The sequence below is a fragment of the Chiloscyllium plagiosum genome, unplaced genomic scaffold, assembly GCF_037043375.1.
Source record: "Chiloscyllium plagiosum isolate Xiang-an unplaced genomic scaffold, Cpla_swu_hap1 HiC_scaffold_48, whole genome shotgun sequence".
Lineage (NCBI taxonomy): Eukaryota > Metazoa > Chordata > Chondrichthyes > Orectolobiformes > Hemiscylliidae > Chiloscyllium > Chiloscyllium plagiosum.
This window is the reverse complement of record NW_028270186.1, coordinates 10,102,456-10,120,375: the sequence shown is the minus strand read 5'-3', so window position 1 is coordinate 10,120,375 and position 17,920 is coordinate 10,102,456. Positions and strand designations below refer to the sequence as shown.

Here is a 17,920-nt window from a genome sequence, read left to right as displayed (position 1 = left end):
TGTCCGCCATCTAACGCGAACGCCCGCCTCGTTGCCTTTTGTAGGCGTCCTGACGTGTCGGAGAGCCGGCCCACCACCCGGATGTTGACGACGCTTTTTAGCCCAGATTCGTCAGAGGAGGAGCAAGAGAGCACTTTCTTCCACCGCCTCCTGCACTCCAAGTGCCCCTCTCCCCTCTCCCCTCTCCACTCACCACGAGGGAATCGTCTGCAAGGGTCAAAGTTTCATCCTTTGAGGGAATCGTCTGCAAGGGTCAAAGTTTCATCCTTTGAGGCAATCTCCTGTTTCTGAGGTCTGTGACCACTTCTCCAAAACATGGCCCTCAAGCACGCCAGGTTGCAGAAACACCCAACTCTCTCTCTCTCAAATTTGGCACACGACGTGCCCAGGTTCAAACGACCAGGGCTTGATTCCAGTCGCGAAGTGGGATGAGATGAGACTGGAGCAGAGGTGTCTCCTTGGATCAGGTCAACTACACCAATTCGATCCCACTTCATGGTAACTTAATGAATGTCACGTGTATTTTACAGTGAGAAATACAGTGAAAAGCTTTTCCAGTGTTGCCACGATCCTGTGCCATTTTGAATCGTTTTCAGAAAAAGATAGAACGTTGTAGCTAAAAGAGAGTTCATCAATCCTGAGCCAGCTCATCATCAATGATGCCTGCACCACCATCCCTTGTCCACAACCTTGCTGCCATCTCCACTGGAATCAACCAATATCAAAGTCGCCACTCTTCAGGTGCCATCTTACGCCGCTAAGCCAATTTGGTCTTGCTACAGCCTGTACCAGAACTAACCAACCACAAAGTCGCCAATCCTCAGAGGCCATCTCTCAATGCTGGGCCGACCTCACTGACAATGTCTCTGTCAATGTAGCAGCCGTCCATTCCGATACCAAGTCAATGTGTGTACTCCAAAAAAGTACATCGGGGCTCACTCACCTCTGCCATGAGGTCCATGCTGGGCTCACTCGGTCTGTGCTGAGTCCACTCACCACCACCGATCCTGTCCAAGCTCAGGGCAAGAGGTAAGTAAAGGAAAGCAAGAGAACATGGACAAAAAAAGATAACTTGTTGATGCAAACAGCTTTGGGCTGAAACAAACTGTTAGCAACTTTCAGACTATAGTTGATCCTGGGGGGGGACAGTAAGCCGAATTTGCTGAGGATACAACACTTGGACACAAATTGGCATAGAGAATAAGAATATAATGGCAAGGTTGTGATGAGATTTATAAAACTTTCATTTGGCTTCACCTTAGGAATTTTGTCCACTTATGGACATGGCACCAAAGGGATGATGTGACAATTGTAGAAAAGATTGCAGACAACAATATCAAGGTTAAGATACTTCATTTCCATGGAAAGATTGGATTTTTTTTCTTCTGGGGGAGATTTTTCTAAGAGGTGTCCACAAACATGAGATGTCTAGATAGAATAGATGGAGAAAATGCGAGTCAGAAGGATTGAGGAACACATGACAGTGATTGAATGGAATAGCTTAAAAAAACTACAAGAAAAGCTATTTTGCCAGCGATTGCCTCCACCACATTCTCAGGCAGTGCATTTCAAATTCAAGGCAAATAAAATTGTGGCTTTCATAAGGGAGTGGATAAGGTGCAAACAAAATGTTTGCAGGACAAAAGTCAAGCTGAAAAGCATTTGCAGAGAGCCAACATGCACTTGATGGACAGATTAGCCTCCTTCAGTGTTGTGAGCTTGCAAGGTTCCTGTGCCCAGCTCTTGAACAAAGCAATTTGTGTGATGTTCAAATACATTGCTATTTAGCTCATAGTTTGTTTTATCATGCTGTTGTGAAGATGCTTGGGATGTTTAACAACTTTCAAGGGTGATCTACTAATATGATTTATGCTCATACTTCTATGAGATAATTTGCTCTTACAAAAATAATAAACTGCAATGAATGCACAGCAAATCATCAGTAGTGATAAAACAAAAAGCAGAGAATTAATTAGTGTTGTGATGAGTAACTAAAATCTTCCAGATGTGTTTCTTTATCACTTTAAGAACCTGTCCTTCCTCATTTTGATACCGGGTGGTTTGTTTGAATTTTCAACATATCCACTTTTTCTATCTTCTCTTTGAATTTTTTGTATGATTTTACATTAGACTGTGGATAACACTGAGGAGAAAGTGAGGTCTGCGGATGCTGGAGATCAGAGATGGAAATGTGTTGCTGGAAAAGCGCAGCAGGTCAGGCAGCATCTAGGGAACGGGAGAATCGACGTTTCGGGCATTAGCCCTTCTTCAGGAAGAAGGGCTAATGCCCGAAACGTCGATTCTCCCGTTCCCTAGATGCTGCCTGACCTGCTGCGCTTTTCCAGCAACACATTTCCATCTGTGGATAACACTGCAGTTTTGAGTTCACATCTCAAATAAGTGTGACAACTTAATGGCAGAGAGTCAACCAGGTAGTCTGCAGTACAGAATTGGAGTCATGTGTAGGTTTGACCAGAAATGGTAATGGTGACAAATATGTGTCTTTGTTTTTGACTGACCAAATTTAGATTCTGACTGCTTTTCAATCATCTTTTGCAACCCCATATTGGGAGAGTAACTGTCATGTCACAACAAAAAAAATCATCCTTGACTTTAATTTCAAGCTCCAAATATATTTTGTCTTTTTGAAATGCAATGATATACCAATTATTTTCACTTTAAAAAATGCACTACAAATCAATTTGTTGAACCAATTTTATGTTTCCAACCATTTCAAGGAGAAACTGAACAGATAACCTCCTTCTGGTCTTGAGGCATTCTATTTGTACATTTTGTTTTTTAACAAGTCATTGCCAAGTTTTATTCGAAAGGAATGATACACAGTTACATTTTGAAAATGTCTGAATTGTGCTGTCAACAACTTTCAGAAGTAAATGTAGCTTCATAATATTAAAATAGGTTGATTTTTTTTCATACTGAGTGCTGCACAGACAGTGAGGTAACCTCGTGAAAAGAGCTAAAATTGAACAATCTTGCACTGATCAAACAATCCTGTAAACAACAGAAAATTGGGGTGGAAATGTAAGTCAAGTCTGGTGCACAGCAGGTCAGACAGCATCCGAGGAGCAGGAGAGTCGACGTTTCATTGGAGTTTAGAAGATTAAGGGGAGATCTAATAGAAACTTACAAGATAATACATGGCTTGGAGAGGGTGGACGCTCGGAAATTGTTTCCGTTAGGCGAGGACCCGTGGACACAGCCTTAGAATTAGAGGGGGTAAATTCAGAACAGAAATGCGGAGACATTTCTTCAGCCAGAGAGTGGTGGGCCTGTGGAATTCATTGCCACAGAGTGCAGTGGAGGCTGGGACGCTAAATGTCTTCAAGGCAGAAATTGATAAATTCTTGATGTCACAAGGAATTAAGGGCAACGGGGAGAATGTGGGTAAGTGGAGTTGAAATGCCCATCAGCCATGATTGAATGGCGGAGAGGACTCGATGGGCCGAATCGCCTTACTTCAGCTCCTATGTCTTATGGTCTTATAAGCCTCATTCCTGATGATAGGCTTGTGGGTCTGGTGGGGGGGGTATATAATCCCCATTTGCATTCCTGCATTAGTACATCTGCTACTGAAACCCTTTTCCATGACGTTATGACCCCTGAATTTAAATAATTCTAACTCACTCCAGGCAGGTCTCTGTTTTTTGTCTCTGAGCTTGAGGAAATTCAGAATTTTGCTGCCCAACTCAGATGCAGGAATGCGACAAACACAGTTGAAAGCAATGAGAAAAAACTAGTCATAGAAACAAAATATTGAAGATCATGATCCAAAGATTAAGGTTGCTGCAAAATGAAATGGAGTGCAAAGCTTCCTTAGAGCAGAAGAGAAAGACACGCATTTGCATCATGCTTTTAATGACACGTCTTCCCAATGTACTTTACTTCCAATTAAGTACCATAGGAATATAGAGCAGAACATTTGCCCTTCACAGAAACATGCCCCTTTCTCTCCATCAAAATAAGGGTCTTGTATGGGAGCAGCAGATTGTTTGCCACTGTTATGTACAATCATTGGGACCATGGAGCAAACTTACCAGCTGTCAAGGAGCTTCACTTGACCTAGTATAAATGCAACAGAGTGGCTGGCAGTCAGGCATCCTGGAAGAACACGAGTAGAACTTTATATACTCTGAAATCTGACTGCAGTACTCTCTCTGGGAGAGTAAGAGCACATGCATATGAACATAGAGAAAGAGGCTGGTATATCAACGATATACCAGTTACATTGAAGTCTAAGTCTGAAAAGAATCCTTGACTCAGCCTTCTCCTCAAACAACTTGTAAGGAAAGCAAACTCTGGATGTGCCATCCAATCACACATTAAGAGGTGGTGGTAGCAATGTGCCATACTGCCAAGAAAACCATGGAAGCAATGAAGAGCCAGAAAGATACCTAAGGTCATCTGGAGAAGAGGCAATTTCAAATAATCTTTTTCCAAAAAATCACCAGTGCAGCTTTGAGACCGATTAACAGCCAGAAACAAACATTCACAGATCTGAATTGCAGCTTTAAAGGACACTCTTGGAACATATTTTGAAGATAAAATACCAGAACATTCAGTCTTAAAAAGGCTTTTCAGTCTGTAGATGGAGAAATAAGGCTTACTTGAAAACAAAACACAGTGAGAGTAGAAAAGCCCATTGGCAGCTAAGGGGGGAAATACAGGCAAATTTTCAGACTTCAAAAGCAGATTCATGCACTTGAGGGAAAGGATATAAAACGTTTGTTTTTGCTGGATCAGAATCCTGGGATTCTTTCCTCAACAGCTTTGTGGGTCAGCTTACAGCAGATGGACTGCAGCAGTTCAAGAAGGCAGATTCCCACCATCTTCTCAAGGGTAACAAGGGACAGACAATAAATGCTGGCTTGCCAGCAATGCCCTTATCAGAAAAATGAATTTAAAAAAAACAGAGAAATTACTCTGAGCAACACAGTGATGACTGCTCACAGTCAGGTAATATTTAATTGACAAAATTGTTGAGAAAAATCAAAACTGCATATCAGATTCCCACAGTGAAGATTGTGAAATCTTAAGAAACTTGAAAGGCTTTAAATTTAGTATTCCAAGAACAAACTTTTTCACAACAATTATTCAGCAACAGCTGTGATCATAAGAACACAACAAAATTAATATGATACAAGGAGATCAAAATCGTAACATTGATAATACAAGTCAAGAAGTTTAAATGGATATCAACAAGGAAACAATGCAACAAAACCTGCCAAGAACAAAATTTTCACTGGAAATTTCCAGGCTACCAGACCTGTTTGATCGTTCAGAAAGTTAACAGATGTAGGAAGAAGCTCTATTCCTAAGATTTCAAACAACTTCAGCAGTGGAACTCAAATCAAGTGCAGAGCAAGCTCGCATCCTTATCAATAAAACAGAAATAACATCAAATTATGTGTAGCACATACAGCAAATAATGAGAAACACATTACTTTTGACAAATTCCTAACACCTTTTGGTTATTATTTTACTTCAAAAAAATTATGATGCTGTTGAGATTACACTTGAATTGCAGGAGCTAACTTTCAGGAGCGTCTATACAGAGCTTCATTAACAATCCATTGAATACTATCTGATCCATGCAGCACAGAAGTTTACTGCAAGAGCTCATCTGAGACTGAATTGCATCTTAGATCAATCAGTCACTGGACTAATCAAAAGAGCATCCAATTCAAGAACTAGAACAGTCCAAATACTATTGGACTCTGAGTCCAGGAACCTGTTGATGAAATATGATGCAGTAGAAGTTCCATTTAATGAAGAACATTCTGTAAAGAATTGTCTACGTAAAGCACAATAAACGATCTAATCAGACAGACTGTTTATCTAAGCAGTATAACGGATGTGCCAGCACCAATAAACATTCTTATACAATCTAATGTCGATGTAGTTGTAGAATTCCACATCAGTGAAGATAAAACTGCTTAGTCGTCAGCCAACAGTGTCCTCATTGTAGCTAAGGAGGTCTCTCGAAGGTGTTTTCAGGCTGAAGGATGTGCCAAGCAACAACTTCGATAGTTCCAAACATGTGCATTCATGCCTTGAGGCTGAACTTTGAAGAACAAGTCGACACTGCAAGGGAGCAAGCTTTTCATAAATGCAACACACATGCATTTCTTCCTCCGGGCTACTAACAATGGTATTCAACAACAACCGTGGTGTGACACATGTATAACAATGTGTAACAACATCACAGTTCCCAAAATCAAAGCACTTAAATCACGGCAACTTGCTTCACCAACATTCCTTGAATCTCTGATCGAAGAAATGCCAGCAGAGAACAAACAAAATCGCCAACTTGTCCTCCAGTCATTCTGTGCCTTGGAATAGACTTTCCTCTCCCTCATGTGACACAGAGGAATCAAATCCTTGAGCAAGACAGAAGAAATAAGAACAAAATGTACAGTCAATGCTATAAAAGAAGTTACAGAGGTAAGTAATTTGAGCATATATAACACTGATTTTTAGTGTTTATGATGAGGGGAAGAAAGCTTGAGTGTGACAGCAGTATAAGGGCTATGAACCCTGGAGCAACCTTGTGATAAGGTCACACAACTGCACATTACTCAGTATAAATACCACATAATTGGAAGCTTTAGAACATGTTGGAAGAATATCATGAAAACTTAATACATTTTGGAAACATTCTAAAGTGCCGTCTCAGGAAGAGAGCACATGGACATGAGTATACAATGAATGTAACTATATGACAGAGGTATGAGTACCATGCACTGTACAGTTTTATTATTATTTCTTCACCAGTAATAAATGTTGTTACTTTGAAGTCTAAACCTGAAAACATGTCTTGACTTTGCCTTCTCCTTGATCATTATGTAAAAATCCAGACTCACCACGTGGCATCAAACCACACAATAATAGAATCAATCGACAGGTTAATTTCCACATTAAGAGAAAATATGGAAAAACATTAACAGTACTCACTTTCATGTAAGGAATTGTTTTGTGGACCCGGCTGAATGATGGGCTGAATGTCCGCTGTGGTTGAAAACATTTAGCATCTAACAAATAAAAGCAAATGGAATTCAACAGGTTTGGCTTCAACAGCCTTGAAGAATTGTTGGTGCAATGTTCACAGGAAAAGAAATCGGACATGCTGGGAAAGTTCCCCTTGTTCTTTCAACTTGCTTTAAATGTAGCTGTTATGTAACTTTCCTGGAGATGACCAGCTTGTGCTCAGTAAAAATAACAACATTAACCCCTTTGGAACTGAAGTATTATGTGGAATTTGATGATCATAAATTAGCAGATTTTCTGCACCATATTTCTTATGTACACCTTGAAATATTAAAGACAATGGGCATAATCTCCCCAGCTACTTAACAAATTGGGCATTGGCACCAAGGTTGAGGGAGTTACATGAGATGGGCAGGAGAAGAAGAAAATGTTACACTTTCTAATCAAGTATTGAATGATGAGATGAAGTTCTCATTCAAGATTGGTGAGCAGCCGAATTACAGGCATTCCCATAAATTAACATAGAACAGCACAGCATAGTACAGGTGCTTTGACCCTGGATGTTGTGCCAACCCTTTACTCTACTGTAAGATCAAACTAACCGTCATATCCTTCATTTGCCTATCATCCCTGTGCCTATCCAAGAGTTGCTTAAATGCCCAGAATGTATCTGACTCAACTACCACTGTTGGCAGTGCGTTCCACGCACCCACCACTTTGCGTAAAGAACCAACCTCAGACATCTCCCCTAAACCTTCCTCCAGTCACCTTAAAATTTTTGCCCTTTGTGAGAGTCATTTCTGCCCTGGAAAAAAGTCTTTGACGAATCATTCTATTGATGCCTCTCTCAAGTTCAGCTCTCTCAAGTTGCCCCTCACCACCTTCGCTCTAATGAGAAAACCTTTAGCTCCCACAACCTTTTGTCATTAGACATGTCCTTCTCCAGTCCAGGCAGCATCCTGGTAAATCTCCTCTGCACCTTCTAAAACTTTCACATCCTTCCCATAATGAGGTGACCAGAACTGAACACAATATTCCAAATAAGGTCTAACCAGGCCTCCACAGAACTGCAGCATAACTTCGTGGCTCTGATACTCAATCCCCCTACGAATGAAAGCCAGCACACCATACGCCTTTTTAACAATCCTATGAACCTGGGTGGCAACTTTGAAGTATCTATGGACATTGGACCCCAAGATCCCTCTGTTCCTCCACACTGCCAAGAATCCTGCCTTTAACCCTGTATTCTCATGATTAACTCATCTCACCTCATTAATGTAGTTTCCCATTCTTCCACGTGCTGAATAGAAACCAGATAGTGACAATTCCTAACACGAAAGTCAGATCTGGAAATTCCAGCTCATGGCTTCCTTCTCCAGCCTTCCGTCTTGGACCCCACATGAGAACCCTCCACCAATTTGCTTAGGGTTGTTAACCTGGGCTAATCAGGAAAGCTTTGGCTTACAAAAATAACCAAGAGAAGTGGGCACCACAGGGAGTGGGGTGTATTAGTTCCCCCCCAACTCTATTTTAATTTAATCCCTGCCCTCCTCTTCACCTTTTTGGTAATGCAGCATTGCCCTTTGATGAGAAGGGCACTGCTTGTCAATGGCCACTCTGGTGTTTTTGTTCTTCCTGGTGGTAAAAACTGAATAAAGACTCATGCCACTTGTTCTTTTTCACTGTGTCCTACACCTGCACACACACAACATGGGTGCTGGGGAAAATATAAGCACTACCGCTGTTAGGCGGTAGTGTGGGGAACATAGAAGAAGAAAAATTATACAATCAGGAGAAATATATCAATATAAAACCTGGAGGAAAAAACATCACCAGGAGATTTAGAATCGCCTCAGTTCAGGGGACTGATTCTGAGCTGGCTAGCCATAGCCAGTATACTATGCACAAGTAAATCAAGGGTGACTTGGTGACGGGATACCAGCCTCTGGGCAGTATTTTCACACCATGACATCCAGGTCCCCAAAAGCAAAGCAGGATGCCAACTGTTCTCTGTTCAGCATGTCCAGTCCAATTGACATAAACTGTGCAGAGCTTAAAAATATGTTGCTGGAAAAGTGCAGCAAGTCAGGCAGCATCAAAGGAGAAGGAGAATCGACGTTTCAGGCAGGCCAGTGCTTAACCAGGTAGACAGTTGGGCATTACAAATAGCACAGGTGCCAAAATTCCTGGGAGGTCCCAGCAGTGGGCCGTATATTTGCCTCTGGCGAGTGGGAGAATACAATGAAGACAGTGCAATAGATATGTGGTACATTGCGAATAAGGCTAGTTTGGGAATGTCTTGTGAGAAAGGTCGCTACAGCTTGTGGAGAGAAATACTCCAGGAAACTCACCAAAATTAACAATTAGTCAATTTCTGGCGTAAAATTCACCCCAAAGTAAATTAGTTCAGTTTTCCCTTCTGTATTTCACTAACTCCCTGGTTGGAGAGCCACTCCCAGATTCCTGCAAGCAGTGCCATTTATCAAGTCAGAAACAGCTGATTATTGGTAGCTGGGAACATTAACAATAAATTTTGTTGTGACCTTTTCTGTATGGTGTAGCTCAGGTCCTCTTGTGTTGTTCAAAGACGCAAAATGCTTTTACACAAAGTCCAAGTTCTCATTTGATTTTAATTTCAACCAACTGCACACCGTAAAACACATCCAGGTTCTGGCTTACGATTGCTTCATATACATTTGATTACTCCTTGGCAAACGTTAGACAAAGAAACAAAATGAACTGAATTGAAAGAAAGCAACCAGATGATAGGGCTCTGTAACCAACAAAAAATAAGAGCAGTAAATTAAAACAATGCACCCCAGCATTCCCTGCCTGCTGGCCTCATAAAGCTTCACGCGTGCCATTGAACACTGCATGCTCTCTCTCCAAAGACACCTGTGCATGCAATAATTGCAAAAGAGGTGCTATCATAATCACATAATTAGCTGTCACCTTTTTGTATCAATTCTCTACTGTTGTCCACTGACCAGCAGAAAGTGGTCAGACTAATGAGCAACATCTTCAATTACAAGGAACCAACAAGGTAAGCAGTGACAACACCACATTTTGACCAGAAATGTTTTCAGTGTGGAGTCCAGTCAAATATTTCATTTGAAGCAAATGTTCAGTGATAAGCTCTCGAGAGTTTCTTATCTCCGAGTTCTGTCTGTGCAATTTTTATATCAGTGTCACAAATGTGGTGCAACTATGTCACATTACTGGCAGTAGTTTTTCTGAAACATCAGGTTCAGATGCTGTATAGATTGAAAAATTAATTTTGAGTGAACTTTCACCCAGTTTACTGAACTGAATCATTTCAGATATACTGCAATGCTAATTTTTTTGTCATTTCTGACCCAATTATAAACATTAGTAGCTTGCATTATCACAATTCTACTAATGTTTTGCAGAAGTAGAGAAGGAAAATGAGCAAAACAGTCAATGATGGAGAAACTCAGGAGGTCTTACAGCACCTGTGGAGAGAGGAACAGAAGAGTCTGACTGAACTCACTGTTAACTCTATTTCTCTCTCGATAACTGCTGCCAGACCTGCTGAATGTCCCCAGCGTTCTCTGTGTTTGCAATTTTTGTGAAGATTTGTAGCTCACATTGTGATTCGTGTTGTAAGTTTGCTCGCTGGGCTGGAAGGTTTGTTCTCAGACTTTTGTCACCATGCTAGGTAACATCATTAGTGAGCCTCAGTTGAAGCGCTGGTATACTGTCGCGCTTTCTATTTATGTGTCGTGGTCTGTTTGGTGGGTGATATCACTTCCAGTTCTTTTTCTAAGAGGTTGGTAAATGGGGTCCAAATCAATGTGTTTGGACAAACCTACCAACACACTGAAATAGCTCTTGATGGATCTAAAGCACCTTGGACCAACAACCAGCAGAACGAACGTCATATACAAAATACCCTGCAAGGATTACCACAAACATTACATCAGACAAACTGGCAGGAAATTAGCCACCAAGATACGAGCACCAGCTAGCCACCAAAAGACGCAATCAACTATCATTCCTTACACACAGATAACAAGGGATACCAGTTCGACTGGGACATTACATCCATCCTGGGTCACAGAAATAGAAAGTGGGACAGTGCCCCACCACTTCAACGGAGGCTCACTGATGATGTTACCTACCATGGTGATGAAATGTCCAAGAACAAATCTTGCAGCCAGCGAGCAAACTGACAAGCTGTTCTCTGTGTTTGTTCAGATTTTCCAGCATCCACAGTATTTGGCGCAAAATAAGCAGTTTATCACATTCCATACAGCCTGTGGGACCAAAGCGACAAGATAAAAATGCTTGGAATGCTGTGTGAATTAAAGTAGAAAGGAACACAAATTGATTAAAGGAAAAATGTTAAATATTGTACATTTCAGAATCTTTGCTGTCCAATTCAATGGTACTTGTGTAATCAGCATAGAAAGTGATAGAGTCAGATCGCATGGAATCAGACCCTTCAGCTCATCTTGTGCATGCTGACCAGATTTCCTAAACTAAACGAGTCACATTTGCCTGAGTTTGATTCATATCCCATCCGTCCAATGTCTTTACAATGATGTAGTTGTACCCATCTCTACCACTCCCTCCAGCAGCTTGTTCCATGTACGTATTATCTTCTGTGTGAAAAAGTTGCCCCTCATATCCCTTTTAAATAAAGCTGTGTCCTCTAGTTTGGACTCCCCCTACCCTGGGGGAAAGATCTTGGTTATTCACCTTATCTGTACCCTTCACGATTTTATAAATCTCTGTAAGGTCACCTCTCAACCTCCTATGCTTCAGGGGAAAAAAAAGTCCCAATCTATCCAGCCTCTCCTTATAACTAAGACCCTCCAGATCTAGTTACATTCTCGTCAATCTCTTTGGCACCCTTTCCAGTTTAATAACATTCTTTCCACAGCAGGGTGACCACAATTGTATGCAGTACTCCAAATATGGCTTTACCCCTGTGATGTTCACCATAACATAATGCCCCAGCTCCTGTACTCAGTGCTCTGACCAATAAAGGCAAGCATCCCAAATGCCTTCTTCACCACCCTGTCTACCTGTGATGCCACTTTTAAGTACCACGAAGTCTCTCTGTTCAAAATATGCCACAGGGTGCTTCCATAAACTGTATAAATCCTGCTCTGGTTTGTCTTACCAAAATGCAACACCTTGCATTTTTCTAAATAAAACTCCATCGACCATTCCTTGGCCCGCTGGCCTAGCTGATCAAGTTCTCATTGTACTCTGAGATAACTTTCTTCATTATTCATTATACCACCAATTTTGGTGTCATCTGCAAACTCATTAACCTTGTTTCCTAAATTCTCATCCAAATTGTACATATAAATGACAACCAACAGCAGACCCAGCACCAGTCCTTGTGGATCAATGCTGGTCACAGGCCTCCAGCCTGTACAACCCTCTACCACCACACTCTGTCTCCAATGTCAAGCCAATTTTGTATCCAAAACAAAAACAGAAATTGCTTAAAACGGCTCAGCAAATCTGGCAGCATCTAAGGAGACAAATCAGAGTTAATGTTTCAGGTTCAGAGACCTTCCTCAGAACTGATGATAGCTCGGAAAAAGTTGATTTATATGCAGAAGACAGGGTGAGGGAGGGAATAAAGAGTAAATCATAGGTGGAATAGAACCCAATGAGAGAGAAGCACAGTTGTACAGACAAAGAAATGGACAATAATCAGCTTAGGAGAATAAGTCGGTATTAGAGTCATAGAGATGTACAACATAAAAACAGATCTTTCAGTCCAACTCATCCAAACCAACCAGATATCCTAAATTAATCTAGTCCCATTTGCCAGCACTTGGCCCATATCCTTCTCAACTCTTCCTCTTCATATATCCATCCAGATGTCTTTTAAATGTTGTAATTCTACCAGCTTCCACCACTTCCTCTGGCAGCTCAATCCATACACACACCACCCTCTGTGTGAGAATGTTGCCCCAATGATCCCTTGTAAATCTTTCCCTTCTCACCCTAAACCTATGTCCTCTAATACTGGCCTCCTCCAACCCAGGGAAAAGACCTTGTCTATTTATCTTATCCATGCCCCTCATGATTTTATAAACCTCTATAAAGTCACCTTTCAGCCTTTGAAGCACCAGGGAAAACAGCCCCAGCTTATTCAGCCTCTCCCTCCAGCTCGAGCCCTCCAACCCTGGCAATAGCCTTGTAAACCTTTTAGCATACAGTTAGTGGCAAATGATGGGTGGTGTGTAGGTATTGGGGTAAGGACTGGGGAGAAGGTGCCTCAAGCCCTAAAATTGTTTCACTAAAATTGAATACCAAAGTATATGGAGTTCCCAAGCAGAAAATGAGGTGCTGTTCTTCTAGCTTGCACTGCGCTGCGCTGGAGCACTGCAGCAAGCCTGAGACAGGGATGTTGGCCATGGAACAAGTGGCAGGCAACTGGCAGCTCAGGGTCTTTTTTGTGGACAGAATGTAAGTATTCTGTGAAGCAGCCACCCAGTTTATGCTTCGTTTGCCCAACGTAGAGGAGAATTGAAAATTGTGGCGCTGGAAAAGCACAGCAACATCCGAGGAGCAGGAGTGTCGACATTTCAAGCATAAGCCCTTCATCCTGAAACACCGACTCCCCTGCTCTTTGGATGTTGCCTGACCCGCTGTGCTCTTCCACCACCATACTTTTTGATTCTGACTCTCCAGCATCTGCAATCCCCACATTTTCCCAATGTGGAGGAGACCTCACTGAGAGCAGTGAATATATTTGACGAGATTAAGTGAAGTGCAGGTAAAGTGCTGCTTCACCCGGAAGGCATATTTGGGCCCTTGGATACTGAGGAGGGAGGAAATAAGGAGAAAAGGTGTTAAACCTTCTGTGGTTGCAGTGGAAGGTGCCATGGGATTGTGTGGACATGTTGGGAGTGAAGGAGGAATGGACCAGGGTGTCCCAGAGGGAATGGTCCTTGCAAAAGGCTGACAGGGAAGGGAATATGTGTCTGTTGGAGGTATCCTGCTGGAAATGGCAGCTAATGATCCCCTGGATATGGATGCAAGTGGTATGGTAGAGTGACAACAAGGAGGACTTTATTGCTGCTGTGGGAAGGAAGAGAGAGGATATGGGCTGAAGTGCTGTAGCTAGGATGGACCCAGCTGAGGTCCCTGTCAACGATGGTGCTGGAGAATCCTCAGTTGAGGAAGAAGGTGGACATTTCAGAAGCTCCCTTGTTGAAGTTGGCATCATCAGATCAGATGCAATGGAAATATAAGACCTGGAATAATGGAATAGATTCTCCTCTACATTGGGCAAGCGTAGACTGGGTGACTGCTTCACAGAAGACCTCCATTCAATAGACAATAGGTGCAGGAGTAGGCCATTCTGCCCTTCGAGCCTGCACCACCATTCAATATGATCATGGCTGATCATCCTTAGTCAATATCCTGTTCCTGCCTTATCTCCATAACCCTTGACTCCACTATCCTAGACAGCACTATCCAACTCTTTCTTAAATGAATCCAGAGACTGGGCCTCCACTGCCCTCTGGGGCAGAGCATTCCACACAGCCACCACTCTCTGGGTGAAGAGGTTTCTCCTCATCTCTGTCCTAAATAGTCTACCCCGTATTTTTAAGCTGTGTCCTCTGGTTCGGCACTCACCCATCAGCGAAAACATGTTTCCTGCCTCCAGAGTGTCCAATCCTTTAATAATCTTATATGTCTCAATCATATCCCCTCTCAGTCTTCCAAACTCAAGGGTATACAAGCCCAGTCACTCCAGTCTTTCAGTGTAAGGTAATCCCGCCATTCCAGGAATTGACCTCGTGAACCTACGCTGGACTCCCTCAATAGCCAGAATGTCTTTCCTCAAATTTGGAGACCAGAACTGCACACAATACTCCAGGTGTGGTCTCACCAGGGCCCTGTACAGCTGCAGAAGAACCTCCTTGCTTCTATACTCAATCCCTCTTGTTATGAAGGCCAGCATGCTATTAGCCTTCTTCACTACCTGCTGTACCTGCATGCTTACCTTCATTGACTGTGTACAAGAACACCCAAATCTCTCTGTATTGCCCCTTTACCTAGATTGATTCCATTACTGCCCCTTTACCTAAATTGATTCTCTCCACAAAAAAGACACTGAGCTTCCACTTGCCTGCCACTTCAACACACCACCTTGATTCCTGGCCAATACATCTGTCTCAGGAAGCAGGGCATGAGGATGTATAGTCAAGGTAACTGTATGAGTCAGGTGTTTTGCAGTGAATATTGGTGGCTATCCTATCCCCAAAAATGGAAACAGAGATGTTGTGGAAGTGAAAGAAGGAGTCAGAGATAAACCAGGTGAAGGTGAGAGCTGGGTGGAAATTGGAAGCGTAATTTATAAACTTTTCCAATTCCAGATGAGAGAGGGAAGCAGCAACAATGATATCATCGATATACCAGAGAAGGAGCTATGGGAGGGGACCCAGAATAGGACTGGAACAAGCAATGTTCCACATACCCTACAAACAGACAGGTATATCTGGCGTCCATGCCACCCTCTGACCTGAAGAAAGTGAGTGGAGTTAAAAGAGAAGTTGTTTAGGGTGAGGACGAGCTTAGCCAGATGGAGGAAGGTGATGGTGGATGGGGATAGTTCAGGCCCTTTCTCCAGGAGGAAGTGGAGGACCCTGTGACCATCCTGATGGGGAATGGACATTTAAGGGGATTACACATCCATGGCAAAGAGGAGACAGCTGAGCCTGCAAACTGGAAATTCTGAAAGAGACGTAAAGCATCAATTTTGGAGCCAATTGGCTAGCTTTCTCCAGATCCCCTGTGATCTAACGTTATTTACTAGTTTACCATATGGAACCTTGTTAAAGGTCTTGCTAAAGTCCATGCAGACAATGTCTGTTGCTCTGACTTCATCTATATTCTTGGTCACATCCTTAAAAAAACCATTCAATTTAGCCAGGCATGATTTCCTACGCACAAAGCCATGCTGACTATCTCTAATCACTTCTTGCCTTTCCAAGTGTATGTAAATCCTGTCTCTCTCAATCCCCCCAACAAGTTATCCATCACGGATGTCAAACTCATTGGTCTGCAGTTCTTTGGCTTTTCTATGCAACCTTTCTGAAATAATGGCACATTAGCTACTCGCCAGTCTTCCAGCACCTCACCATAACTGTTGAAGTACAAATATATCTGCGAGAGGCCCCATAGTGTCTTCCCTAGTTTCTCACCATGTCCTGGTACACACTTGATAGATTTGTGTTGAAAGAAAATTGAGATTTGTGTCAGCTTTTTGATTGTGTTAATTTAGGCATGTTGTGAATATTGATGATATAACGAGTTTTAAGAGAGAGCTTGAGTCATTTATTTGACACAACTAACACCTCGTGAAAAATTTCCACTTGCAGGATCTGTGCTACATTTCCTCATTCTGCTGCCTGACAGCAACAGTATGTTTACGGTTTGTTTTTTCTATGACAATATGCATAACAAAATTCATAAGAAATGGACCGTTCCTATTTCATTCAGAGTCTCCAGATTTTCAATTATTTCCTTTTCCTTTTCGACCTCTTAATGGGCACCCACAATTGCAATCTGTAAATTACACAATCAGTTTGCTCCTGAATAACCTGGCCTGATAAACAGAGAGGAAATGAAGGTGAGGTGACTGTGCCTTGTTGATTAGCAAGAACTTTCCTTCTCACTCATATTGCCTGAAGAAACTGCCATACTTCCCCAATCACATTGTCTGTCTCACACATATTCTCAATTAGAAAAGGATATGCATGGATGTCTATAGGTCCATGATAATTGTTGTTTCCAACTGTACATTTCAGCATCTGTATTATAAGTACACTGTGCATATTGCATTGGGGGTGCAGTTTGAGCATTGAGCAGAGAATTTTGACTGATGATCACAGAGCTGCCTCTGACTCCCTGTTTGGCCCAAGTGAATCTCCATGTTGACAGAAAAGCCTGGAGAAATACTTCACTGATATATATTGAAGACTTTGTATTTCAAATGTGATTGACAGATTAAATTGTGATTCCTATTTGTTTGGAGACAATTGTCAATAAGTAAGTGATGAATTAGTCACACTTTGTACAGTGTGATAGAATTATAGAATCTCTACAGAGTGGAAGCAGCCATTTGGCCAAATGAGTCCACACCAAGGCGTATCCCACTCTACCCTATCCCAAAAACCCTGCATTTTCCATGACTAATCTACCCAGCGTACACATCCTTGGACACTACAGGATAATTTAGCATGGCCAATCCATCAAACCTGCACATCTTTGAACTGTGGGAGGAAACCAGAACACCTGTTTCAGAAGAGATTTACCAGGATGTTGCAAGGAATATAGAATTTGAGCTATAAGGAAAGGTTAGATAGGCTGGGACCTTTTTCACTGGAGTTATAGGAGGTTGAGAAGTGACCTCAGAGAGGTTTATAAAATAACAAGGGGTGTAGTTAAGGTGAATGGAGGGTGTCTTTTCCCTACAGTGGGATTTCAAGGCTCGGCGGCATATTTTAAGCTGAGAGGAGAAAGATTTTAAAAAAGATACGAGACAATTTTTTGGAGATTGGAATCAAATCCGGATATCTGGTACTGTGAGGCAGCAGTGCTAACCAATAGCTATTAAATCCATGTATAAGGTGTTCAGCACAAATATTTTTCACATAATGACTCCCTATAAAGAAATATATGGTCAGTGAGTCATTGTACTGAATGAACTTAAACTTTTGAGTCAATCCTGATGGAGAAGAAAATATGTTTGTGATCTTTAATTTATGGAAAATAAGTACTCTCACACAATCAGTTGGAATCTGGTCATACTGCCTCGCAGTCTTGATTATGAATAACAACATTTATTTGTAGAAGACAAGAAGTCAAGTAATTCACGTTTTCTTTTCAGCCTGCTCTGCCATTCAATAACATA

The 17,920-nt window shown here is 42.0% G+C and overlaps 2 protein-coding genes across 5 annotated transcripts in view; one reads left to right on the top strand and one right to left on the bottom strand.

The window, feature by feature from the left end:
• The window catches only part of LOC122543083 (cytosolic purine 5'-nucleotidase-like), a 128,478-nt gene that overhangs the window by 41,749 nt on the left and 68,809 nt on the right, over window positions 1-17,920 (top strand). The window contains exon 1 of one of the 2 annotated variants that reach the window (XM_043681318.2): window positions 162-1,029. The exons of the other annotated variant lie outside the window; for it this stretch is intronic. Within the exon in view, the coding sequence (XP_043537253.2) occupies window positions 905-1,029 (125 nt within the window). The 5' untranslated portion in view covers window positions 162-904. Of the gene's footprint in view, window positions 1-161; window positions 1,030-17,920 lie in introns of those variants that run through there. 2 annotated transcript variants of the gene reach the window in all.
• Window positions 6,076-17,920, bottom strand: part of LOC122543085 (uncharacterized) — an 81,909-nt gene continuing 70,064 nt past the window's right edge. For 2 of the 3 annotated variants that reach the window (XR_015754833.1, XM_087984277.1), the window contains exons 3-5: window positions 11,148-11,282; window positions 6,973-7,049; window positions 6,076-6,398 (exon numbers count right to left, since the gene is read on the bottom strand). Coding sequence is in view for 1 of the 3 variants with exons in the window: in XM_087984277.1 (XP_087840403.1) it covers window positions 6,174-6,398; window positions 6,973-7,049; window positions 11,148-11,282 (437 nt within the window). In the remaining 2 variants the exon portion in view is untranslated. The remainder of the gene's footprint in view (window positions 6,399-6,972; window positions 7,050-11,147; window positions 11,283-17,920) is intronic. The other variant, XR_015754830.1, reaches the window with a different exon arrangement.